Raw genomic sequence first — 26,843 nt, forward strand, 5'->3', positions numbered from 1 at the left:
CGGCCGGGAGCGCGCACAGCAGAGCGTCAGTGCGCGTTCTCTCTCTGGCGGCTGATGCTGATGCTCAGAGGACACGGAGTGATTCGAGCATCACCGGGAAGCGACTGAATTATCGTGCCAAAATCTTCGGGCTTCGGTAGGATGCGTCAGGACGGATCCATGCAGGTCTGTGCTTGCTTTTTTAAAGCTTTTACTGCCATACGTAGCTTTATAATATTAAGTTACTTCATTATAATTACAGTTCCGCCTATCATTTCCGAATTGTATAAATGAAGATAAGGCGAAATATGTCACGATTGATTGTTGTAATGTATTAACCTTATTCCAAACATGATTAAATCGGTCGTTATGAATATAAGGGTGAATAAAATGGATATGGTTATTGGTGGAAACACACCCTAACCCTCTGTAATGTGGGGGTTGGGGGAATATTCCTGTACTAAAGCGTTTTATATCTCTAAATCGCTTCCTCACTGTACATTCATTATTATCTTAATTAAATGATTGTCTTCTTGACTGTATTTTTGAGATGGTGTTTGAGGATGGACGGCTTTCTAGGGTTCTTTCAGCCAATGACAAGCTCCAAATTTGATTGATGTCAATTCATAAAATGTGTTTTTTATATGTTTTACTGTATTTAGTTTGGTTTGGATGTATAATTTAGAGAAATAATCTCACTAGGGCTGTACTTTTCACAAGTTTCCTCTTTACTGATTTTTAAACGATACATCAAATCTGTCTTTTACAGTATAATACCCCTTTTAACCATATTTAAAAATAAATTAATAAATAATGTTTAGGATGGGGGGAAAAAATAAATAATTTCTACTTTAATATCGGATCTAGAATATTTCCAAACACTAAAAATGTTCATAGGGTTAGGGGTCGACCGATATGTGTTTTTCAGGGCTAATGCCGATACCGATAATGCCGATATTTTGAACCGATATATGTAAAAATGCTTAATATTGGCCAGGCCGATAATCGGTCGACCCCTACACACTGTGTTTACGGTGTTTCCATAATTACATAATATCCATTTATTTAAGTGGAAAATGCATAGCATTTCTTAATGTTTTATTACAAAAAACATACTGTATATTATCATTATTCATGTTTATATTGTTGTAGTCTAATGAATATTATTGTAAAAGTAATAAAACAACAGTATCATCAAGCGACTCCATTTTAATTAATCCAAATTTCATTGTTAATAAATGTCATAGTTCTGTACGCTTCAAAATCTGCCCTTTATTTGTTTTTTGATTGGTGTTCACTAACTATTATAAAATAGAGCTCCATAATAAATACATGTTGAAGATTTGTAAGTGCATGTTTGCGTTTTCTGCAGCTGTTTGTTCAAAGCGCCTTTTCTCGATGTTTTTTTCCAGATGGCTGCGGCACAGAAAGAAGGATCTGACCAGAACTTCGATTACATGTTCAAACTGCTAATCATCGGCAACAGCAGTGTAGGAAAGACGTCGTTTCTCTTCCGGTATGCTGACGACTCCTTCACGTCAGCATTTGTGAGTACGGTGGGCATCGATTTCAAAGTCAAAACCGTCTACAAGAACGACAAGCGAATCAAACTGCAGATATGGGTGAGTTGGCCTACATTAGACAGCAGGTTTCATTAGATTAGCCTTGTAGCTTGAAATGAGGCCGGTTAAATTGATGCCTGGCTTGTCTCAGGTCAGTGCTTCCCAACTGGTGGGTTGCAATCCACCAAATTAGACAGATACCAACATGATGTTCGATATTCCTCCTCCTCAAAAGTAAATACACTAGTTTTTGGTTGCATAAAAGACTGTTTTGAAATTATTGTGCATGGACATTCATGTTGTGAGATGGCCTAGGGTGTTCATTTCATTGCTTTATTGTTCCAGAAAATATTTAATATGATTGGTAAACTAAGATACTCACTATCCAACGTACACTTGGCATATTTGGTTTGACTAAAACGAACTCTGCTGCGATTGCTCTGTTCATCTGAATAAGTATAAACGCTGCCATCCGAACCCTGGTGCGCACCGAACAAGCGGACCGAGACCCTTTCCAAACAAACTCTGTTGCGGTTCGACTGAAATCTGAATCAAAGACATCTAAACGTACAAAAACAGGATGTGCCTAAAAAGCACAGAATGCTCAAAGAAAGCCGTGTCTCTCAGCATGCGATCGTAAATTTAGTTCTCTTTCATGTCTTATTGCGCTTGAATGGTCAAAGACACACGCAGTTATGTCAAAATGCCCATCGTGTGGAGGATTCATGTAGACACAGCCGGTTAAGTCTCAAGTGAAAGTAAACAGTTGGGTGTAAACCGGTATATTGGATCCGTGCGTTTGGTCTTAAAGTGACAGCAGCCATTAACGTGAATCATACAAAAGATAACGTACTGCCCTTGACTGAATAACAGTTTTTTTTAGCTTTAATAAGAATGCATTTATATTTAATTTATACAGTGAAGACACAATGCATTTGATTATTTGATTATTACATATCTGTACTAATTCTAACTACATGTTAATTAAACCTATTGTACCTGAAAAACTTAATTTGTTTAATTCATATTTTTGTTATATTGTTTTGTCCTATTGTTTGTAATTTGCTTACTTTTTCTTATTTTTAATAACAGAAATGAGATAAAATAACACAAAGTAACCATATCGTGAAATCGCCCACCCCTAGGTGCAGACATCGGAAACTCTGTCTCTTTGCAGCAGATCTTTGTTTCTTTTCTGGTGCTTTTTTGACTCCTTTACACATTTATAAGCTCTTCATGAGTTTGTACGCACATACAGCGAGCGCATTTAGTCCGTCACACAGAATTGTTTTGGATGTTCGGTAAGTTGAGTCGCAAAATATACGTCATAAAAGCCGGTTCTCTTGGTTCTTTTGATCTGGACCAAAAAAGAAAATGATACCTTTAGTCCTGGTTCGCTTCACATTCACACTCATTTTTAACACCGAACCTAAAGATACAAAACAAAAAAATGGCTTTTATGATGTATATTATATGACAGAACTTACAGAGCATCCAAAACAATGCTGTGCGCCGGACTAAATGCGCTCGTTCATCGTACATATGATGGTGTTTTTACCAGCTGAGTACTCAAGCAGAGCTTATAAAATGTGTAAAGGAGTCAAAAAAGCGCCAAGAATTCCTCCAATGCAAACAAATGAAGATCTGTTGCAAGGATACGGCACGTCACGCCCTGTTTTTAGTTTAGATGTCTTTGGTTCATATTTCATTTGGAAAGGTGGGTCTCGGTCCACTTGTTTGGTGTGCACCAAGGTTCAGATGGTAGCGTTCACACTTATTAAAATGAACCGCACTAACAGAGCAATTGCACCAGAGTTCGTTTTAATCAAACAAAACATGCCAAGTGTAAACATACCCTATCATTTTCTAAATCAATTTCCCTATCAACCAAGAGAACCAAACCTAAATCAAAGCCACTTGCATCATAGTTCTAGGCAGATTATTTAGCAAATTCTGATCGGCACAAATATACGAGTCAGTGTGACTCAAAATGGATGAAATGCCCAAAGGCAGGTGATGAACAAACATAAAAGTGGCTTAGTGGAATGATGTTTTCAGTGGCACTGTACTTCTGTTAGACGTCTGGTACGCATGCTTTCAGAAACCAGACAGATGCAGGAATCTTTTTATGTTTTTAAACTGAACTCATTTCATTCATGTGCAGTTAGAGATTCAGTTTTGCTGTAGTGAATCAGCCCTTTTTATGACACCAGATATAGTTGAGCTTAGTATGTGGCCTTTATTTTGTCCTTATTAAATCTTCAATACAGATTGATTGAAAACCGATTCCATACCGGAACATTTTATCTAGATGATACACCAGCTGTATGGAAAGTAGCCCAAAGCAAATGCCTGTGTTTAAAATTGTGCATGTGTTTTCCGAACGGATTTACATTGACGTCATTGATTCGAAGATAATGTCATTACTTTAACGTCATGTGTGGAGAGCAAACGCTGATTGATCACACATTCAGAGAGTTTCGCATCAACATAGTCATTGATTATATGATCAATCACATTTTTACACAAGCACAGCTTTTATTATCTGCTCATTTAATGCTTGAACATATTGTTTGTTAATAATCCGTTTAGCTGTAGTTTGTATTGTTGGAAGTACCATTGTACATGGTACTCTCTGACATTATGATTTCTGGGAAATCCATGGCATTACACTGAAAAGACTGTGAAAAGATAAGTGAAGAGACAAGAGAAAATTTTATCTAAAGTACATTTTGGGTTCATGTTGTCAAAATGTTGAGAAGACGCTGTTTTCAGCTTTGCGAATCCACTTTGTTGCATTTCTAAAGAATGAGACTCAGGCGGAAATTGATACGGTAAAACAGACGCCATCTTTAATGTTTAAATCACTGTGTATCGAGTGCTGAAGAAGAGCTAAAATTCAGATATGCTAATGGGCGTTTGGTTTCCAACACACGCTGTAAACGGTGGGCCACAACAGACTGGGCCATCTGACCAATCAGAGCAGAGTAGGCTCTCGGAAAGGAGGGGTTTAGAGAGACTGAATCCTTTATTAAACCGTTTCAGACACTGTGAGAAAAGAGCTGATTTTACAATGTATATTATGAGAAAATTAAAGTGTTTTTTGACCTTGGGTGCATGTAAACAAAATTGGAGCCTTTAAAATGGCATAATAGGAGCGCTTTAAAGCAAATAACACAATTTTTGATTAAATAGTATTTTTATTTGACACCAGAGTGTCAAATAAACTCATACTGGCCAGCTTTACTAACTGTAGAAATTATTGTGAGTTTTATTAAATTTTCTGTTTTTTTTTAGTACATAAAAGAAAACATGATGCATATTTTAAAAAGGTCCTTTGAAGTTGTCTTTATTTATTTATTAAATTAAACAGTAGCTAACAACATTCTTCAAAAGTGAAAATTCTATTTTCACAGTGTAGCTAATTAAAATAGCTTTTGTTTATAGTGAAATTAAGCCAAAATTGATTATATTAAACTACATTAAGTAACATTTTGGCTTATGTCTTAAGAAAATATGTTGATTAAGTGTGGTCCCCAAAACCATGGTAATACTGTGGTACTTTTTTACCGTAATAAAGTCACTGAATTGAAGCCACACGTTTTGTTCTCGTTTGACTCAGTAGTGTCGTCACACTACATTATTTCACAAAACACATCCTAGCTTATTTCAGTATGTAGTACATGAATTTATCGCAAAATAAATGTGATAAAGCATCCTCAAGAGTCCTTATAGCTCCTGTCGTTCCCCTATTATATTAAACAGATGTAGAGGACAGGAACAGCTGGGCTCAACGTTTTTGTTACAGGAAGCGCAGCCACATCGGCTATGAATCATGTGTCTCATTCAGCGCCGTGAGAATAGCTCATTTAGCATTATAGATCTGAGCAGCTTCATCTTGAGTTTAAAGAATGCAAGTCAATCAATCCAGTGAAAAGCTTTTGAATTTGCCCCAACGTGCCATTTAAAGTGACAATGCGCATTTAGTGCAAACTGAAAATGTCTGATAATTACTGCATGAGGCCAAAAAGTGAAAACCAACTTGTTAGGGCTAAATGTTGAGAAACTGAATGACTCCTGCTAAAATGCTCCCATTATGATCAAAAGTAGTAGTATATACACTGCAAGTGCATGATTTTAATAGTATCGTGTCCATCGCTCTCACTTTAGAGGGTTGTAGAAGTGTGTCAAGAAACTAGACTCTCGTCACCTCACGCTCGTTTTGAAGATGTTGTAATAAACTAATGACGGGTTTCTGAGAAGAAACATGATAGGAAGTGTTCCCACGTACCTCACATTTATTATTAAGATCACTCTGTGATCACTTGACACCTCTGAACCTGCTTTAAATGCACAACCTCCAGTATACAGAGTTCATTTAATTCACAGTTTATACTGTATTTATATCAATATGACATTATTTTAAGATTGTCAGCGGATGTCTGCTTGACTAATTAATATTATAATAATAATAATAATAATGTTAAACTTTATATAAATTGTGTCAATTTCATAATCTACCAACAGATTTTTCAACAGATAATAAACATTTTCAGATGTTTTTTGAGGTAAATTTTGAGTAAATATGTTTAGTATCATTGAATCAATAGGATAAATATTCCTGTAATTGTTGTGATGTCATATATATATATATATATATATATATCTGTTGTTAGATTATGGTATTCTTTTACACAATATAAATGAATAGAGTTAATATAATTTATAAATTAGCCAAGAAGTTATGGGTATTTTCTGACTTAAAATAGTCAAATATCATATTACCACTGATTGCAATCAAGAATAGAGCAGATTTTTGCTTTCTGTCTTGTATTTTATTATTTATATACCTACTTAGTTGCTTATTAGATTACAGTCTAATGTCTGTAATCTTATTTGCAGTCATGGACTGAGAGTGATGAGAGTGTAATTAATATCCGTTTCGTATTGAATTTAAAGCTCTACCAGTCTTAAAATGCTTCATATCTACCCAAATCTGTACATTCGTCGTCCGTGTGCTTTGTGGTCAGAGGAGACGCCACCACCGATGGCATGACTATTCATCTTGAGCTATTTTTACACTCACTCGTTCAACCACGAAGCCTCTTGGGAGAGATCGTAGAGGTAGAATGAGGAGGTGAGCGAGTTCATGTGTGTGTGCGTGTGTGTGTGTGTGTGTGTGTGTGTGTGTATGTGTGTGTGTCTTCTTTTCCCCGTGGCGTATGTCTCCTTTCATTCACAGCTATTTAATTTCATTGCTTTTTTATGTTCTCAGAAATCAAAAGTCCTAAAAGCAATGCAAAATGTGTTCACTTTGTAAATTTGATAAAAAATCTGAAGAACAAAAAGAAAACAAGAGGCCTTTCAGCTGAAAGAAACAACATTACTTCATTTGGAAATGAAATACCAAACTACCAAACTTTTCTTACAGTTAAATTTGCATTTTCAACACTTTGTCCTAACCAGGCAAAACACATTTACAGTGAGAAGTAATTTCTCTGTTCACACTGCATGCAAAAATCAGAACATGTTTAATACACTGTTATGTGGAGCATCATAATCGCTTGGTTTGGACAAAAGTGACACAAGCAAAGCTACTTCCATTATATTCAGTGAAGCCGTTTATGCTTTTTTAATTCTCACAGTAGATGTATTGCGGTATAAACTGTATGAGTTTTAGCCATCATTAACTGTAGTGATACTGTAGGTGTGATTGATCTTCATCACCTGGCGTAGCTCTCCGTCTCTTTGCGCTGTGACATGCTGTCTGTGAATTTCTTTGTGCGAGCGTGAATTGATTTTCTCTGCTCTTCACTCGCTGAGCGTCTTTGAAAGTGTCAGCTGTTTTTTTTTTTACCAGTCCTCATTTGCTCAGCTGCTGATCTTAAGTATTTTTGCTCACTCCCAGCATTCACCCTTCTAAATCAAATCCCTTCTCCCAGCCGGCCCCAGAGGAAGGAGGTAACAGCCCATCTCCTAAATGACTCGCTCACATTGTCTAACGTTAATTTATTGGCCCAATGAAAGGATAAAGGGTTAGTCCACTCAAGTCACAGATCAATAAAACTCAGCATGGGATTTGGAGAGTCTCCAGACACATGAATCTCTCGGATGTCGTGCGAACGGACCGGCCCCATCAGAATGAGGGCGACGCATTGACGAACATGTTCTTCATTACCTTAATGACGACACCGCCACTGTTCCATATAGGAAATGAAAACCACTCACATATGGAGCAGAAATAATGCCACCTCTGCGTCTGTTTTCAGGGCTTCCTGCTTAGGTCTCCCTACCACTGGAAAGCATTTCTAAAGCTCTCGCTTGATCATCCCCCTTTTTTTTTCAGTGATATTCCTCTGACCTGTTCTCTTTTGTAATGTCTCTCAGCCATCTCAGCCTTTCTACAGTCTTCCTTTAAATCTCCCTCTTGCTCACTCTCTCTCCTCCCCCATCATGAGTGGACACGCCCCCTACTGCTGATTGGCTCATTCTTTCTCCTCCTCCATCATGAGTGGACACTCCCCTACTGCTGATTGGCTCACTCTTTCTCCTCCCCCTTAATGAGTGGACACGCCCCCTATTGCTGATTGTCTCACTCTCTCCTTCACCATCATGAGTGGACACTTCCATACTGCACATTGGCTTACTCTTTCTCCTCCCCCATCATGAGTGGACACACCCCCTACTGCTGTTTGTGTCATGCTTTCTGCTCCCCCATCATAAGTGGACACGCCCCCTACTGCTGATTGGCTCATTCTTTCTCCTCCCCCTTAATGAGTGGACACTCCCCTTCTGCTCATTGGCTCTTTCTCCTCCCCCATCATGAGTGGACACGCCCCCTGTTGCTGATTGGCTCACTCTCTCTCCTTCCCTATCATAAATGGACACGCCCCCTACTGCTGATTGGCTCATTCTCCTCCCCCTTAATGAGTGGACACTCCCCTTCTGCTGATTGGCTCTTTCTCCTCCCCCATCATGAGTGGACACTCCCATACTGCTGATTGGCTCACTCTTTCTCCTCCCCCATCATGAGTGGACACGCCCCCTACTGCTAATTGGCTCACTCTGTCTCTCCTTCCCCTTCATGAGTGGACACTCCCCTACTGCTGATTGGCTCTTTCTCCTCCCCCATCATGAGTGGACACGCCCCCTACTGCTGTTTGTGTCATGCTTTCTGCTCCCCTGTCATAAGTGGACACGCCCCCTACTGCTGATTGGCTCATTCTTTCTCCTCCCCCATCATGAGTGGACACACCCCTACTGCTGATTGGCTCACTCTTTCTCCTCCCCCTTAATGAGTGGACACTTCCCTTCTGCTGATTGGCTCTTTCTCCTCCCCCATCATGAGTGGACACGCTCCCTACTGCTGTTTGTTTCATGCTTTCTGCTCCCCCATCATAAATGGACACGCCCCCTACTGCTGATTGGCTCATTCTCCTCCCCCTTAATGAGTGGACACTCCCCTTCTGCTGATTGGCTCTTTCTCCTCCCCCATCATGAGTGGACACTCCCATACTGCTGATTGGCTAACTCTTTCTCCTTCCCCTTCATGAGTGGACACTCCCCTACTGCTGATTGGCTCTTTCTCCTCCCCCATCATGAGTGGACACGCCCCCTACTGCTGTTTGTGTCATGCTTTCTGCTCCCCCATCATAAGTGGACACGCCCCCTACTGCTGATTGGCTCACTCTCTCTCTCCTTCACCTTCATGAGTGGACATGCCCCCTACTGCTGATTGGCTCACTCCTCCCCCATCATGAGTGAACACGCCCCCTACTGCTGATTGGCTCGCTCTCTCCTCCCCCATCATGAGTGGACACGCCCCCTACTGCTGTTTGTGTCATGCTTTCTGCTCCCCTATCATAAGTGGACACGCCCCCTACTGCTGATTGGCTCACTCCTCCCCCATCATGAGTGGACACTCCCCTACTGCTGATTGGCTCACTCTCTCCTCCCCCATCATGAGCAGACACGCCCCCTAATGCTGACAAATATATTAAGCAGCACAGCAAATCATCATATTAGAATGATTTCTGAAGGATCATGTGACACTGAAGACTGGAGTAATGATGCTGAAAATTCAGCTTTGATCACAGGAATAAATTACATTTTACAATATATTCGCATAGAAAACACTTATTTTAAATTGCTATATCATCTCACAATATTAGCTTATTAGTTGGCCAAATAAATGCAGCCTTGGTGAGCAGAACAGACAAAAACATTACAAAATTCTTGACCCCATCTGTCTTGCTGTGTCACAGTGTATGATGTTTTTGTGTCATCTCCATTATAAGTCACAGCGTTTTTGACAGCTTGACCTTTCAACAGCACCAGTCCCACATCTGAGTCTGTAACAGTAATGACTCCATAATCTTCTGTGTCATTTAGAGAACATCATTTCAGCCTTTAGTTTGTGACCCAGTGAGTCAGAGGTTGAAAAGGTTGTGCGTAAAAACCGAATCCATCACAAATACATTTATTAGAAGCATCTGGTGGGTGTTTTAGAGGCAGTGAAATGAAGGATATAATGTACAGCATGTAATGATTTTAAAGCAAGCTTGTTTTCCTTGTTTCCAGAAACAAGGAAAATAGTTGTTATTACTTTAGTTAGTGTTTTGTCTTGAAGTGGTGTTGCATGCACAGTCATCTTTATTTATTCGCTTACAGCAGCTGAAGTGTTTTAACATTGACGTCGTCTGCAGTCAGACCATAGGCCGCTCACGCTGACTCACATTAGTGTCACACGCTCACTAGCATTTCATGTGTCGGATATGAAGCTCTTCCGCTTGCATAAGATCCCTTAAGTGACTCACACGGATCATTCATCTGCCTCCCATATCTTATAGCTCTCAAGTACTATTAAAAGTAGGGCCATTAATTTGCAATGCTGATTTAATAGTTTCAAGTATTAATAATTATTTTTTTTTGTTTTTTTATTGATTTTATGATTTATTTTAGAATAATAGTTTTTTTTTGTATTTCCTTTTAAAGCTACATTTTCTCATCCCTTATTTATTAAAGAATACAGTATATTAAAATTTGGACGGACAAATTTAATTATTTTGTTATTTTATTATTTATTTTAAAATATGTATTTTTTTATTATTCAATCATTATTTTTTAATTGACTTCTAAAGCTAAATTTTTTCATCCCTGATTTTTTTTTTTAGTAAATAAAGTATATTAAAAGTAGGACTGTCAATTTAATTAATTATTTAATTTATTTATTTTTAAATGTATTTATTATTTATTTTTTAAAGAGAAGAAAGTACTATTAAAAATAGGGCTGTCAATTTAACATGTTGGCTTATTTATTAATTTTTTAATTATATATAATATTAATTCATTTATAAACTTACATTTTTCATGTATTTTATTAATTTTTAATATATTTTTATTATTTGATCATTACTTATTAAGTTTTTTTTATAAGAGTTTTTTATTTATTTTTTAGAGAATAAAGTTTAATAAATATAAGTAGGGCTGTCAATTTAACATTAATTATTTAAATTATTTTTTAATTTAGTTATTTATTTTTAATGCATTTTTATTATTTGGTCATTATTTATTTATTGACTTTAAAAGCTACTTTTTCTAATGTATATTTGTTGATTTGCAGGTCTGCCACAATAATGTAATATTTTTTGTGATTAATTTGATTTATCAGTGTATCATTTATTAATTTGTTTACATTTTTAATTGATCGACAGGCCTAATGTAACCTCAAGCAGACTGAAAGAGTTATATGTATATATATGTACCTAGTGAATGGTACATTTTGCTCTCTCTCGAGGGGTCGTGGACGAGATTGACCAGCACCTGCTAAGGGAGCGACCGCATGTTGTTTGCTCTTATCAGAGGCTCTGTTTGTGGTAATTAGAGCCTCCACTTCAGTCTGTGTGTGTCCAAACAGAAGCCTTTCACAGAGCCATAAAGAGACGCTCAGAGCCCATTTTATAATTGCTTGCGGTTCTAGATCATCATAAAGCCTCCTAATGGAGCCTGATGCTTTATATTTTAGCCACTCTGTGTGTGTGTGTATGCTTCTCTTTTGTATTGTTTGTGTGTGTGTGTTTGAGTGAATAAGGTGTGTGGTTGCTCATTGGATCTGTCTGTGGCAGATAAGAGCACACACTCTGCAGGCGGAGCAGGATTTGCCAGTTTGTCATGGTCCACTTCACACTAGAGGGCAGCGTTAGTGGCACATGGGAAGACCAGTTAAAGTCAACATGAAGTCAAAATTGACCTGATGTACTGACATAATACATCATCTTGATCTTTCTGTGAATGATTCATCAATGTACATTAGAGCTGCACGATTCTGGATAAATTGAGAATCACGAATTTTTTGTTTCACATAGAGATCAGGATTCTGAACAGACAACTAAACAAAACAACACGTAAATTAGTGGTGGTTCTGACAAAATATTACTTGCTGCAGTCTGCTTAATTTATTAGAATGAATATTTTAAAATCATCATTTGAGTGAATGATTCAATGACTCACTCGTAAATACTTCACTTGTTTCATTGCTGGATGAATCAGCGTTTTTAAACGAATCTCTTAAATGAACGATTCAATGACAAATACATTTTTAACAGTCACTTGTCGCCACCTACTGGTGTAATGATGTAATTGATACAATCATTATTTGAAGCATCAAGTTACTTTCATAAGGTGATTTGCTTTGTTTTGAGCACTACTGAAGACATCAGTGTTTATATCCAAACTATAAACTTTTATCCCAGCACTTCTGTGATCATTTGAATTATTGTAAGACAGAAATAACAATAATGTGTGGTTGTTTGTGTAGCTGTTTAATACCTATACATGACAACAGCTCTCTCTGGCTTAGAATGTTCTGGTATGATTCAGTCAAAGGTTTAATAAACAAAAGCTGAATCATTGTCATTTAGGAATAAGATCGCAATCTTTTAACGATTAATCATGTGGCTCTATTTCATATTAATCTAAAGATGAAAATGTTGGTCTTTGTAATCTGTGACCAGAACAAAATAACATGCTCCACATTTGAAATGGCTTTTCTTGTTTTCTTTTCAACATCTTCAGTGCATTCGTCACATTGTAGAAATAAAAGCCCGTTTTAAAAGCCCGTTTACATGACACCATTTTCAACTAAAAATGAAAAACTTTTTATGCGTTTTGACTGTTCATTTAGATGACCACTGCGTTTTGGGGGCCTGAAAATGCAAGCTTTTGAAAACGGATTTCAGAGTGCAAGTTTTTGAGAACGATACCATTATTGGTAAAAATGCGAATTTGTGAAAATGGTGACGTCATGCACATGCATTTTACGTGTTCAGTCTATAGGCGCATAGTGTTTTTTTACAAAGTGACATCGCCAACTACTGGCCTGGCAGCAGAATACAGCGTTTTTAGAAATTTTTGTGGATCGGTGTGATCGTTTTGACAACGTTTTTCCATTTTTAGTACATCGCTGTCTTGTAAACGTACCCTAAGTTGACTTTAAAGCACCTTTGTGGTATATTATCAGGGTTATTATAGTTAACTAAAACTAAAAACATAAAAAAACATTTTGTTACTTAAAATAAAATAGAATATTGTTTTATTTCAGCTAGTTGCCAGGAAAACGTTTCGCATTTTCATACATGATGCACTAAAATAACTAAAAATTAAACTAATACAATTTTTATTTTAATAAAAATTAATAAAAAGTAGATAGCCATATTTAAATAAATAATATAAATGGCACAAAACTGTACTAATTAACTTTAACAAATTAAAATGGAAAATATAAAAACAAATTTAAACTGTTAATGAATAACAACTATAATAGTATCGCACACGTATATAAACGACATTTCAGTAAAACATATTTAATGTGGTTTATTTTTGTGTAAATATTTTTTAAGCTTTTTATGTGACGTTTTGTTACAAAGCAGTTATCAAAAAGCTTTTAAAAATTATTTTAAAATATATCACTGCATTAATTTGTGTCAGAACAGGATTTTCCTTTCCTTGTTGTACTCGGGGTTGAAACTGAGCCCATTATGAGCTCATTAACATATGACCGCCCACATTTACACATCAACAGCCATTCAGTATTCAGCAACTTGATTAACAATCACCAAAATAATCATAGCAAAGGTGAGAGAGAAAGTGATGTTGATGTTTTTGATGCAAGAATCCTTTACTAACATTATAACTGGTCAACTGGGAGAAATTACATGCCACAAAAGTGTAAAATATGACACTTTAAGGTCCATAATTTGCTGTATTACATCCACCCACCCAACCAGCGCTACTTCCTGCCGTACTGCTCGATTGCCATGGTAACCCCTGGCATGTCTCCACTTTTCCCTGCTAAATTTGGGAACAATCTGGAATAAAATGTTAAATGACTTCCTGCTCTCATTCATCAAGCCTTCTGAAATATCATATGAATATTATTTAAATTATATGAAATACAGAGGCTCAAATACAGAGACTTTACTGGCATTATAGGTCCCCTTTAAACACAATAGAAGAGAGATTTTCTTCACACACTGTATGAGTTTGACACGTTTGTCCGTACCTTTTTGATTGACAGGATATAATCCGCCCTGATCATCGGCTGCTTTTAAACGATAGTGAAAATAATAGCTTTTATCGGCTGATACCGATTATTGGTCAATACTTCGGTGCATCTCTAGTTACTATGGTATTTTGGGTTTTAAAAAAGTGTTTAAGAGTCAAATTCAAATGAGTGTCTGAACTAACAAGGCTGTTTTGTGTGTATTTTTAAGGATACTGCCGGGCAGGAGAGATACCGCACCATCACCACGGCGTACTATCGTGGAGCCATGGGCTTCATCCTCATGTATGACATCACCAACGAGGAGTCGTTTGGAGCCGTCCAGGACTGGTGAGTCACCTCTGCTGATCTTTGAGATCGGAGCCAAAATCACTGGACGTGATGCCAACGTTTGCTATCTCACGGCCATACAGTGATCATGCAGAGCTGCTTTTGCAGTATTTGAATTGGTATTTCTGCATAACAGATTGTGTGTGTGTGTGTGTGTGTTTAAGAGAACTGTAAGCAAGTTATTGTTCCACCAACATGAACGCTGTGAGTGAGGAGGATCTGAAGGAAGCATAAATATCTCTAGTTTACAGAGTTTTAGTGATTCATTGTTTGACATAAAAATAAAAATAGCAGTGGCGAGGCTAGAAATTTTAAAGTGAGTGGATCTTGGGCCCTCATTAAAATGCGTTTTTGTCGATCGGATCACAAGTGGACGACGCTAAATACAGGTGTAAACAGTGTCTAAAATGTTTTGAGCTTGTCCACTTTCAACCACTTCCAGAGGTAGTCGAAAACACATTCGACCGGATTGCTTTCGTAGTGTAAACGCTCATGTGGTCGAATGTGTTGTGAAAAGACCGTCTACTCTCCTCCTACTGACCTAATGTGTTAACACTAGCCAGACTGCATTTAAACTTTGTCAACTGAAGACCCAAGTTTGTTTTGAAGATGAAAACCGTACCAAGCACAATGTTCTCTCACCATTCCTGATTTCTAACACACACTCACAGCGTTCGGCCGGTCTTGCAGCTGTCAGCGCAGAAAGGAAAGCTGATGCTCTCCATAAGTCTCCAGTCGTGTTCATATGTAAATTGCGTGAGCTTATTTTGTCCATTAGATCAAAAGATCTGAAAAACCCATACATTTACCCTTCCCTCGAAGAAATCAGGACAGAAGTGGTTGAAAATGGACAAAAAAGTTGAAAAGCTGCTCATAACTGCTGGTCTAGGATCAGTTTTCTTCTCAATAATAGCATATTGGCGATGCAGCAAACGATACAGTGCGTATCTGTGTTTGCGCTCTGGAGAGCGTCAAAGGTTTCTATTTACAACGCATTTTTGCAGCGTTGAGCAATGTAGCCAATCACAGACATGTCTGTTGATAGTGTATGTCATTATTTACTTTGTTAATACACATTCCTGGTCTCATTGTGAATAAATAATCAGTGCATCAGTGCAAAAAACAAAACAAAATGTTGGTCGTGTAATGTAATAATTTGATATGTCAATATTTTTCAACCACATGTCATATATTTTCAACATCCAATCAATTCATGATAAAATATATTCTTTTGGAACATCCTTTTTAACTCAAAAACGTCACATTACTAAAGTAAAATTGATTGCGAACGGCGTTTCACATCAACTAAATTCAACAATGTGAATGAAAAAGAAAACTAATTTAGAAAATTATTGATTTGATTAGTTTTGATCATGAAAAGTAGGTCATGATATTATTAGTTAATAATATATTTATTATTTTTATTTAGATTAATTGTATTATTAAACTATTTTCTATTTTGAAGTATGGGTGTGTGTTTTGTGTAAGTTATTATATTTTGATGGGATATTATGAATGCAAGCTTACACTAAGATGTTTATTAAGAGAGTAAATCGTGTCTGTTTTGATTTCATGTTGACTAAACTGTCCTCTGTGAGCAGTTAAAGAGGCCTTAGAGGAAAAGTGGCATTATTGAGTCTTTAGGAATCCATCTTGTTAATATTTAATAAGAGTCATTTAAATTTCTCTCAGTGTTAAAGGGCAGCAGGGCTCAGCTCAGGGCTTTACGGATCCCGTCCTATTGATCGGCTCAGCTGGGCGTCTGGCTGTGGTCAGTGAGCAGAGGTTGATTTAATTAGCGTGAGACGAGAGACTAATGAACATCCTGATAAGAGGCTGAGGAACTGGAACAGAAAGAGTATAGCGGAGAAAAGGCGACCCGGGTCAGCTGCTGAGTCATTACAACCGCACAACGGCTTGATGTCTGAGGTTTATTACTTTATTAAGCAGAAATGAGAACTGAATTTACTGAAAGGACAGAGCTGCGGAGGTGAATTTGCAATTATACTGCTTCATCGGCAGATGTTATCTTCCTAAAGTAATAGTTCACTCAGAAAATAAATTCTGTCACTATGTTGATGCTGATCTTTTCCATACAATTTTTATCTTTTAAAATAAAACCACACTTTTTACAGTGTAGTTGTAAAAATGGCAAAGATTTCACCTCCTTAAAAAGCTACTTTTTGTCAGTAATTTGTCAAGATGTTTTTCAGAAGGGTAGCTTGACTATAGTTCAAATGATGAGAAGCCTGTAGTTCTGCAAGCTAAAGAGTCGAAGCACTAGTCACACTTTATCTTATCGCTCAGAATCTGAGTCTGGCGATACTCAAGAGACTCCAGCTGCGGTCAGTGAACTGACACCTAATTAAACCAGACGTCTGTGGAAACGCTGGGGAAACACAGAAGCAACTTACTACAGTCTCAACAGTATCGCTTCGACATACATGAGCAAACGCTGTAATGTGTCGTGGGCTTCAGCGAGGCAGCTGTCTGCTGTTGCTATGGCACCTAAACTGAGACGTGCATAAAACATTAGCTTTAACTGTAAAAAAAATCTGCAGGAATTTACAGGATTAAAGAGTATTATTTTATAATAAATTACTGTAGTAGTAGTAATAATAATTAAACTTTATTTATATAGCACATTATATACGTAAAATGCAGCTCAAAGTGCATTACATAAACAATATCACATCTAATAAAAAATCAATCACAAAAGATGACAACACATCAAGTGTACAATACTAAATATACTGTAAACGACAATTTTAAACATAACATAATTCAAAGACAACTAATTAAATGCTACACTCTGTTAAAAACAACCCAAGATGGGTTGAAAATGGACAAACACTGCGATTGGGTTGTTTTGCCCAACATGCTGGATAGACTCAACTATTGTTTAAAAATTACTGTATGGCTGGCTTAAAATGAACCCAAAATAGGTTAATTACTAGAGGCAACACTAATAATTAAAAGGTGAACATTTATTAATAAACAATTTAATGTTTATTAACATGTCAACATGTTTTTTTATTTTTATTATTATTTATTAAACTTAATAAATGTTCATTTGTTAAACATATGAATACATGTTCATTTCCAACATATTTTGGGTTCATTTTAAGCAAGCAATACAGTCATTTTTAAACAATAGTTGAGTTAAATAAAACTACCCAGCAGGTTGGTTAAACATTTAACCCAACCGCTGGGTGAAATAAACTCTCGAGAAAAACCTCATTGAATTTTTAGGATAAAAGTTGAAATAAAATGTCGGTAAAAAACTTATTACATTTTGAGAAAAGTCATGTTTCGAGAAAAAACTCATTAAATTTAGAGAAAAAAAGTCTAAATAAAATGTTGACAAAAAACTCGTTACATTTTGAGAAAAAGTCGTGTTTCGAGAAAAAAAGTCTAAATAAAATGTTGACAAAAAACTCGTTACATTTTGAGAAAAAGTCGTGTTTCGAGAAAAAAAGTCAAAATAAAATGTCGACAAAACTTGTTACATTTCGAGAAAAAAAAGTCGAAATAAAATGTCGACAAAAAACTCATTACATTTTGAGAAAAAGTCGTGTTTCGAGAAAAAAAAAAACTTGTTACATTTTGAGAAAAAGTCGTGTTTCGAGAAAAAACTCGTTAAATTTAGAGAAAAAAAGTTGAAATAAAATGTTGACAAAAAACTCATTACATTTTGAGAAAAAGTCGTGTTTCAAGAAAAAACTCGTTACATTTCGAGAAAAAAGTCGAAATAAAATGTCATTAATAAACTCATTACATTTTGAGAAAAAGTCGTGTTTCAAGAAAAAACTCGTTACATTTCAAGAAAAAAAGTCGAAATAAAATGTCGAGAATAAACGCATTCGATCAGTGTCATATTCATTGCAGACTGATAGAGGACATGACAGAGACTAGAAATTTAACACGTTTTTTTCTCAAAACAACAACTTTATTCTCAAATAAAAGTTTATTCTCGACATTTTGTTTTGAATTTTTTCTCGAAACACAATGACACTTTCCTTGAAATTTAGTTTAGCTTATTTAGTTTATTTTCAACATTGTATTTCAACTTTTTTTCTCGAAATTTTAATCTCACATTATAATGACTTTAATCCCGGTTTTATTTTTTTATTATTGCTTGGCCCTAATCTTTTTCTGTATGTACATAGGCACTATAGAAATACAGTATAATATTGTTTGTTTACAGTCCTTTTTACAATAGTGTTTTCTAATACTGTAAACTCACAGACAGTAAAAGCAAGCTTTTTCACAGTACAATTGTAAAAACTTGACTAAAATTGCCAGTAAAATACTGTAGATTGAAAGTAATGCAATTATTGACCTGTAATTACACACAAACATTTTTAACAGTGTATGTTTGCAGATGGAGCCCTGCTTATACAGTACAGCAATGCATCACAAAGTGTGGAAATAATCCATGAGCGATGTTTGTATGTAAAGTATGTGGGGCATAATTGCATTGTGAGAGTGAGTCGTAACATACTTGGTTTTTTTTATCTAGGTCAACCCAGATAAAGACGTACTCCTGGGACAATGCACAGGTCATCCTGGCGGGAAATAAGTGTGACATGGAAGAGGAGAGAGTGGTGTCTGTGGAAAATGGGAGAATGCTGGCAGAGCAGTTGGGTAAGTTCACTCCTCCTGACCTCATCCCCAAACTGAGTTTGATTCCTCCAGGGACTCATTAGAAACTTCTGGACTTGTGGAGCCAGTCAGGTGAGTCAGAACAACTTACTTCTTAACTAGTTTTGCTTAGACCCAGATTTTGCAGTGGACATTAAATAAAACAGTTGAGTACATAGTTCATATGTACATAGTGTATAGTGCGCCATTTGAGACAAAACATTTCAGCTATCTGTAACATTTACATGTTTGACTCCAAAATGAACCAGACTTGAAATTAATCTCACCATGCATAAAATGCACCATTTTTGCTCCTATATAAGCACTGTAATAGAATATATACCTTAGACGGCTCACATATTAGCATATGTTCACTGTGCATAAATTAGAGCATATGGAGGGAATTGCAGCTTTGAACTCAGGCGATAATTAAACGCATATAATTGGATGACACCAGAATGTGCAGACGGCTCAGACTAACGCTGAACGGTTGAAAATAGACACACTTACTGCATGTGTGGTGTGAGAGAGGACATACCCTTGTCGCTTTCAGACCGTCAAATTAATTACATCTCACAATTTGTAATAGAGCACACATTCTGCCTACATAGGCAATTTACTTCTAAGGCAACATCCATATAGAACCTCATAAGTCACGGAATTAAGATGCTCTACATAGTCAGCAACTTTGTGCAAAAATGGAGCTCCTCGTGTAAAGTGCACAAGAGACGTGAAATACAATTGAATAGAGATTGATGGTTACATGTTACTAAAAATGCAATACTCTAATAAAAATAAAAAACACATTTTAATTTTAAATATATAATAATTAACTATTATTATTAATTATGATAAATAAATATTATTAATTACTAATTAAATTATTAATATATTTATCAAATACATTTCTATATATTAAATATATTTATTAAAATGCTACATTAAAAATAATTTAATATATTATTAATAAGCAGTATTGTACTATTTATATTCATATTTATATTATTACTTATGTGTATTTATTTATGTATTTATTATAATATAATTTATATTAACTATTTATGCATTTAATAAATATATCAATAATATTTATAGTTATATAATAATACATTTTTTCTGCCATCTTGGATTTATTTTTTCACTTAAGCTTGTTGAAATGCATTCTGGGATTTCTATTTGTACTATTTATATCAATATTTATATTAACTATTTATATTAGTATATATAATAAATATATTGAATAGATATAATAGTTACATTTAAATAATCAAAATTGTTTATTAGGAATGCAATGATATGAAAATGTTGGCCGATACCGATAACCGATAATTATTTATATTTGAAAGCCGATAACCGATATATTGGCCGATAAATCTAAATCCAAAATTTTATATAATTTTTGAGAGCCTGATTATAAAAACAAAAGTCTGTCTCACCATTAAAAGCCATGTCCCAAATCAACATATATCGGCCGATACAGATAACCGATAATTATTTATATTTGAAAGCCTGATATCCGATATATTGGCCGATAAATCTAAATCCAAAATCTAAATGATTTTATATTTAAAATCAACATATATCGACCAATGCCGATAACCGATAATCATTTATGTTTGAAAGCCGATAACCAATATATTAGCCGATAAATCTAAATCCAAAATTTTATATAATTTTTGAGAGCCTCATTACAAAAACAAAAGTCTCACCATTAAAAGCCATGTCCCAAGCACACAATTATAATGTTCTCATTATAATATTATGTAGCACATGTTGCACCTTAAATGTATTTTCCTTTTTGAAGTGATTTCAATCATATTTCAAGCAATTTAAAACCATCATGGTGAACAGTGCACATCTGAAGTGTCTCAGCTGAAGGAAGTAATCCATTATTTATCGGCTTTAATATATCGGCCAAATTCTCTTATCGGACCGAAAACGATAAATAAATCAACATATATCGGCCGATACCGATATGGTAGCCGATACATTGTTTATTCTTCCATCTTGGATTTATTTTTTCACCAAGCTTGTTGAAATGCATCCTCAATACCTGTAGAACTGTAATATTTATTTATATATAGAATATAATTTTGCTACACACCTAAAAATGCTGTCCAGTTAGGTTTGTAACGGATCTAAACTGTGGTTTGGTGTCATTTCTTTCTAACAGGTTTTGAGTTTTTCGAGACGAGCGCCAAGGACAACATCAACGTGAAGCAGACCTTTGAGCGTCTGGTGGACATAATCTGCGACAAGATGTCGGAGAGTATAGAGACTGACCCCGCCGTTACCACCGGAGCCCAGGGAACGGCCCGGTTAACGGACAACCCTCCTCCACTACAGCAGCCTAACTGTGCCTGTTAGTGCTCAGTCTACATGGTAGCATAAGTGTGTGTGTGTGTGTGTGTGTGTGTGTGTGTGTGTGTGTGTGACACCCTTTAGATGGATGCATATATCCTTTAATGTCATAGAATGCAGGTGCTGGAACAACCTGAATCTGATTGGTGCATGCCAGGAGTCATGTGACCCATATACAACTACACCCAATGGGAACAGAGCTGTCTCAAGCAATGGCAAGCAACTTTTCAGTGTTTTAGAAACCAGGATAGATATTAATAGACTGAAAAAATGATTTCTTTGGTCATCGGTTTTCAGTATAGGTGGTTCTGTTGCGCCACTAGAGGGCGTTCACACAGGACACTTTCTTGCAGGAGTCTTTTTTAAAATGTCTGATGCACGTGAATACAGACCAAGCGAACATGTAGTGTACTTTGAACGCTCCTTTAGCCTGTTTTGTTCCAGCACCTCTGCACTAGAGTCACGTCTGTCTATACGGTGCCTAGTTCATTCTGACACACTGCTTTCTTTACTGTCAATCAAAGTCTTAACGGCCTTTACAGCACTGTTAGTCAAGACCTCGCCCACAAGCATGTTTATCGCATTTCGCTAAGCTCCGCGCCTCTTTCTAACGTGAACGGAAAGAAACTGGATTTTTTTTTTTTTTGCCAGAGATTTAGATAATTAGGAAGATATTGTAATTATTAACAACATGATTTTTTATCAAGCTGCTTTGAAACGATGTATATTGTGAAAAGTGCTATATAAATAAATTTGACGAGTTGATTCTAAATTTACACATTTTAAATTTCCAAACATTTTAATATAATTACATTATCACACAGGACTTCCATAGAACACAGCTACAGCTTGCCTGGCAACAGTTGGAAAGGTGTGATTGGTCAGAATTTTTTTTAAAGGCGGGGCTTAGCAGAGGGTCAGGCGCTCAAAGGAAGGGACCTAAAGCACACACACACACGCAACTCCCTGTTTTTGTAGATCAGGAATTCATCTCATATTAAACTAGTCAAAATTTCCCATCTTGCGGCGGCAGTGATATCAGCTGCATAACTGCAGTGTGTGTGTGTGTGTGTGTGTGTGTACGCTGTAGATTATTAAAGAATATTAAAGTCACCTATATGAATACATGATATATCTAGTGTACATAGGTTTGTATATACCTCAGTCAGATGAATATAATGTTGTGGATTCAAGTAGCTGTTCAATACAGGGAAAAAAAAAGTGCATTAAATTGTTCTACGCATTTAATTTGATCATTGTAAATGAATTCACGCTGACTTGATGAAGATATGAGATATTTATTTATCTATTTATTCAAAGCAAACAGACTTTACAGTGAGAAAAAGATGAGCTGAGTGTGTCTGAAAAAGAAACGTTCTTCTAGATGAAGTGGAGTTTGTGTTTTTTCCCCCCAAACCCTTTTTTTCTCCATTTCTATTTTCTGTTTTATTGCTGTTGTCGGTTGTTTTTCTCTGCTGGCTAAAAAGCTACTTTGTGGAGGACGTGATTTGCTGTCCCTGCTCTTATCTTGTGTTACGCTCACGGCCGGAGAGGATTCAGTGATTTTAGATGTTATAAGGAATCTGAGTCGGGTCGAAGCTCGCTGGAGCTCGTCTTGTAAAATGATGCAGTAATAGCCAAGGGAATGTGTCGGGCAGCTATTTTCAGAAGTGTATCAATATTTTATCCGACAAACCTTACATGACTTTGGCCGTGGATGGAAATTTTTTAAATGTTTGAGTCAGAAATACTGTAAGGAAGAGCAGTTCTAGGGTGAACGTCTGGAAATCTGACAATATTCAGATAATATTTCACCTCAAAATGAAACATTTTCACATTTTTTTTACAGTACTATTTATCTATCTATAAACCGATCAGGCATAACATTATGAGCACTGACAGGTGATGTGAATAACACTGATTATCGGTCAGTATCTATCAAAAGTGGTCCAAGGAAGGAACAGTGGTGAACCAGCGACAGGGTCATGGGCGGACAAGGCTCTTCGATGGCTGGCCCGTGTGGTCCGGTCCAACAGACGAGTTGCTGTAGTTCAAAATTGCTCATGAAGTCAATGCTGGTTCTGATAGAAAGGTGTCAGAATACACAGTGCATCACAGTTTGTTGTGTATGGAGCTGTATAGCCGCTGACCAGTCAGGGTGCCCATGCTGACCCCTGTCCACCACCGAAAGCGCCAACAGTGGGCACGTGAGCATCAGAACTGGGGAACACATGGCACCAGGATGCACTGTGGGAAGAAGGCAAGCTGGCGGAGGCAGTGTGATTCTTTGGGCAATGTTCTGCTGGGAAACGTACCTCCTACCTAAGCATTATTGCAGACCATGTATTCCCTGGTGGCTGTGGCCTCTTTCAGCAGGATAATGCGCCCTGCCACAAAGCAAAAATGGTTCAGGAATGGTTTGAGGAGCACAACAACGAGGTTGAGGTGTTGACTTGGCCTCCAAATTCCCCAGATCTCAATCCAATGGAGCATCTGTGGGATGTGCTGAACAAACAAGTCCGATCCATGGAGGCTCCACCTCGCAACTTACAGGACTTAAAGGATCTGCTGCTAACATCTTGGTGCAGATACCACAGCACACCTTCAGGGGTCTAGTGGAGTCCATGCCTCGACGGGTCAGGGCTGTTTGGCAGCAAAAGGAAGACCAACACAATATTAGGAAGGTGGTCGTAATGTTATGCCCAATCAGTGTATATATAAATATATATATATCATAACCACCATAAACATTGAGGGGGACAAGTCCCCCCCAATAATTAGAAATGGCCAAATTGTCCCCCCTAATATGTGATATTATTGATGCTGCTCTGCTGTACTCCATTACGCACCGCTCTGTTTGTCGTTAGGATGACAAAACAAGTTTTAAAAGTTACATTTTTAGGCTGGTCTGTCTAACAGCACTGTCAGAATGAGTGAGCTGGCCAATCAAATCAAAGAAGGCGGGGCTTACCATTCACAGAAGACTAATGTGGGTTTCGTTTTAGCAGTGAAAGAGTATGTGGCATGTAGCTAAACTTTTAATATTTGACGATATTGTTTTATGATTGGACAGTAATATCCAGTAACTACTCAAAATATTTATGAAATTTCGCTGTTTTGAATTGAAAACATGCTATTATTTGATTAGTAATATTCATGTGATGTTTTGCGTTTTTGATATATTAGATATACAAATAAGAGTGAATATATATATATATATATTTATTTATTTTTTTTTAATAAATTGATTACTTAATAACTACAATAGACCTGGAACTTTGACCGTTCTTATTCCCTTAAATCCCTTTTAATCTTTTAATTATTTAATTCCTTTTAATTAAAAAAATTACCCAATAACACATCGGGGGAAAAAATCAATATATATATATATATATATATTTTTTTTTTTTTTTTCTCAAATCAACACAACTTATAATATTAAAACAGATTTTCATGATGTTTAAATACTTAAAAAGTAAATACTAATATAAAGATTTTATTTGCATTATTGTAATGAGAATTTGGGACAAAAACACACTAAATTATCATTAATATAAAATGCACAACAACAACAAAAGACCCTATTGGTCTTAAAAATGGGCTTCATTCTCTCTATATAAAATATAATTTCTTATCTTTCTTTTTTATTTCATTTTGGGCTGAAATATGACCTGCACACGTTCCTGACAGGTTTCATGCGATTCATCGATCTATTTGTTTCTCATCCCTAGAGATTGTCCGACTTCCATTGTGATGTATAATAATCTAGGTAGAATTACGGTAAACTAGCCCTTAAATGATAAAACTACATGGTGTGGTCTGTTTATATGTGTGGTCTTGTGAGTGTAGTACATAAAGAAGCCTCTATAACGTTAGGCCGACCATATATCCGGCATTATTTAAAACATATCATGGTCACAGGTGTACTGTAGACTGAATTCGCCGGTACTTATATTGCTAATAGTCCATTGATGTGTCCTCAGAATATAGAAAATCAGTACTTTGTTTCCCCAGCACAAGCCACGTTTAGCATCGTCCCTGCATGAAACTGTATGACATCTCTATTTAGATACCTGTATCTGTATAATCTTATTTATTTGTTCATTTATGCGTCCCTCGGTATGTGGGGCGCAGTGGGCCAGCAAGTGCAATATTTCGAATCCCTATCTCTTGTATATAGTTGAATGACTGTGTGTGTGTGTGTGTGTGTGTGTGTGAGTGTGTGTGTGTAGAGCGTCTCGATGTGCCATGCTGATTTTGCACACTATCTTAACCCACGTGTGGATGATCGCTCTGCCTCACCTTCAACTATCTTTGTGCTGACATTAACACAAAATACTGTGGAGTTACATATAGGTGTGTGTGTGTGTGTGTGTGTGTGTGTGTGTGTGTGTGTGTGTGTGTGTGTTGGTGTATATACTAGTATCTTGTTGCAAGTCATCTCTGTGGTTTTTCTTTGTGTTTGTGTGTAAATCTCATTCAGTTAGAGCATGCATAGGGCTATAAGAATCACTCTACTGCAAAAGAGTATTCAGTAGTTTTATAATAGCTGCATTTCAGGTGTACAGCATGCATAAAAACTGCTTTTTAAATATGAGCTCAAAAAAAGGAGTGAAAAACATCTAAATATAGGCTATAGAAAAAAGTACTTGTACTATAGTTCAGTATCAGATGGTAATGATACCTGTTGATTCTACCATGCTACATGTCCAAAAAAACATGGTACTTTATGTTTAGAAAAGTAAACCTCTTTGTTTGAATGATTTATTGTCATAATTGTGTCATTAACACTACAGATTTCATGTAGGAACTCGTGTAGGAACATAATTATGTTTATTTTAATTTTCTTCAATCATCTGTGGCGGTAAGCTACACGTGTAAATACTAATATAAAGATTTTTATATTAGTACTACTGTATTGTCCACGAAATGCGGTTTTATTTTAAATTTTGTGGTTTTATTTTAAATATTTTATTTAAAAAAGCTGGTTTGTGTGGAAAAAAAAATCTGTTGGACCTAACTTGTGATATATCCGCAGTGATTTCTAATATTTTAGCTGAAGGAATCACTCTAGAGCTGGTTATTCTGTATGTGTGGAGTGTGTATGACAAACGTGTGTCGATTACTGTTGAAAATATCAATAAATATTCCTATTGTGTTGATAGTCCTGTGGTCTTTTGTTGTATTAGTACAACTTTTAGTACAACAATATTGTTATACTTTCTTGAGACGCGTGAATTTGTTTCTCTTCAGGACGCGATGTGTCGGGATTGGGCCAAACGCCTTTGATTGGCTCACCTCGGTCACCGCTGAGAAAAGTAACAGGTACCACGTGACAACGGCATATTTCCGCGCTTGAGCCGTGATTTTGACAATGATTTAAATTACATAGTAAATATATATTTTAG

At 36.3% G+C, this 26,843-nt stretch overlaps 1 protein-coding gene across 1 annotated transcript; it reads left to right on the forward strand.

The window, feature by feature from the left end:
- On the forward strand, positions 1-26,599 carry LOC127520495 (ras-related protein Rab-3C-like). The gene is made up of 5 exons (XM_051908647.1): positions 1-165; positions 1,392-1,601; positions 14,312-14,430; positions 18,953-19,077; positions 21,248-26,599. The coding sequence occupies exons 1-5, from the start codon at positions 142-144 to the stop codon at positions 21,439-21,441; spliced, it is 672 nt and encodes a 223-aa protein (XP_051764607.1). The 5' UTR covers positions 1-141; the 3' UTR covers positions 21,442-26,599.
- The last annotated feature ends 244 nt before the right edge of the window (positions 26,600-26,843 follow it).

The sequence above is a fragment of the Ctenopharyngodon idella genome, chromosome 10 (genome assembly GCF_019924925.1).
Source record: "Ctenopharyngodon idella isolate HZGC_01 chromosome 10, HZGC01, whole genome shotgun sequence".
Taxonomy (NCBI): Eukaryota; Metazoa; Chordata; class Actinopteri; order Cypriniformes; family Xenocyprididae; genus Ctenopharyngodon; species Ctenopharyngodon idella.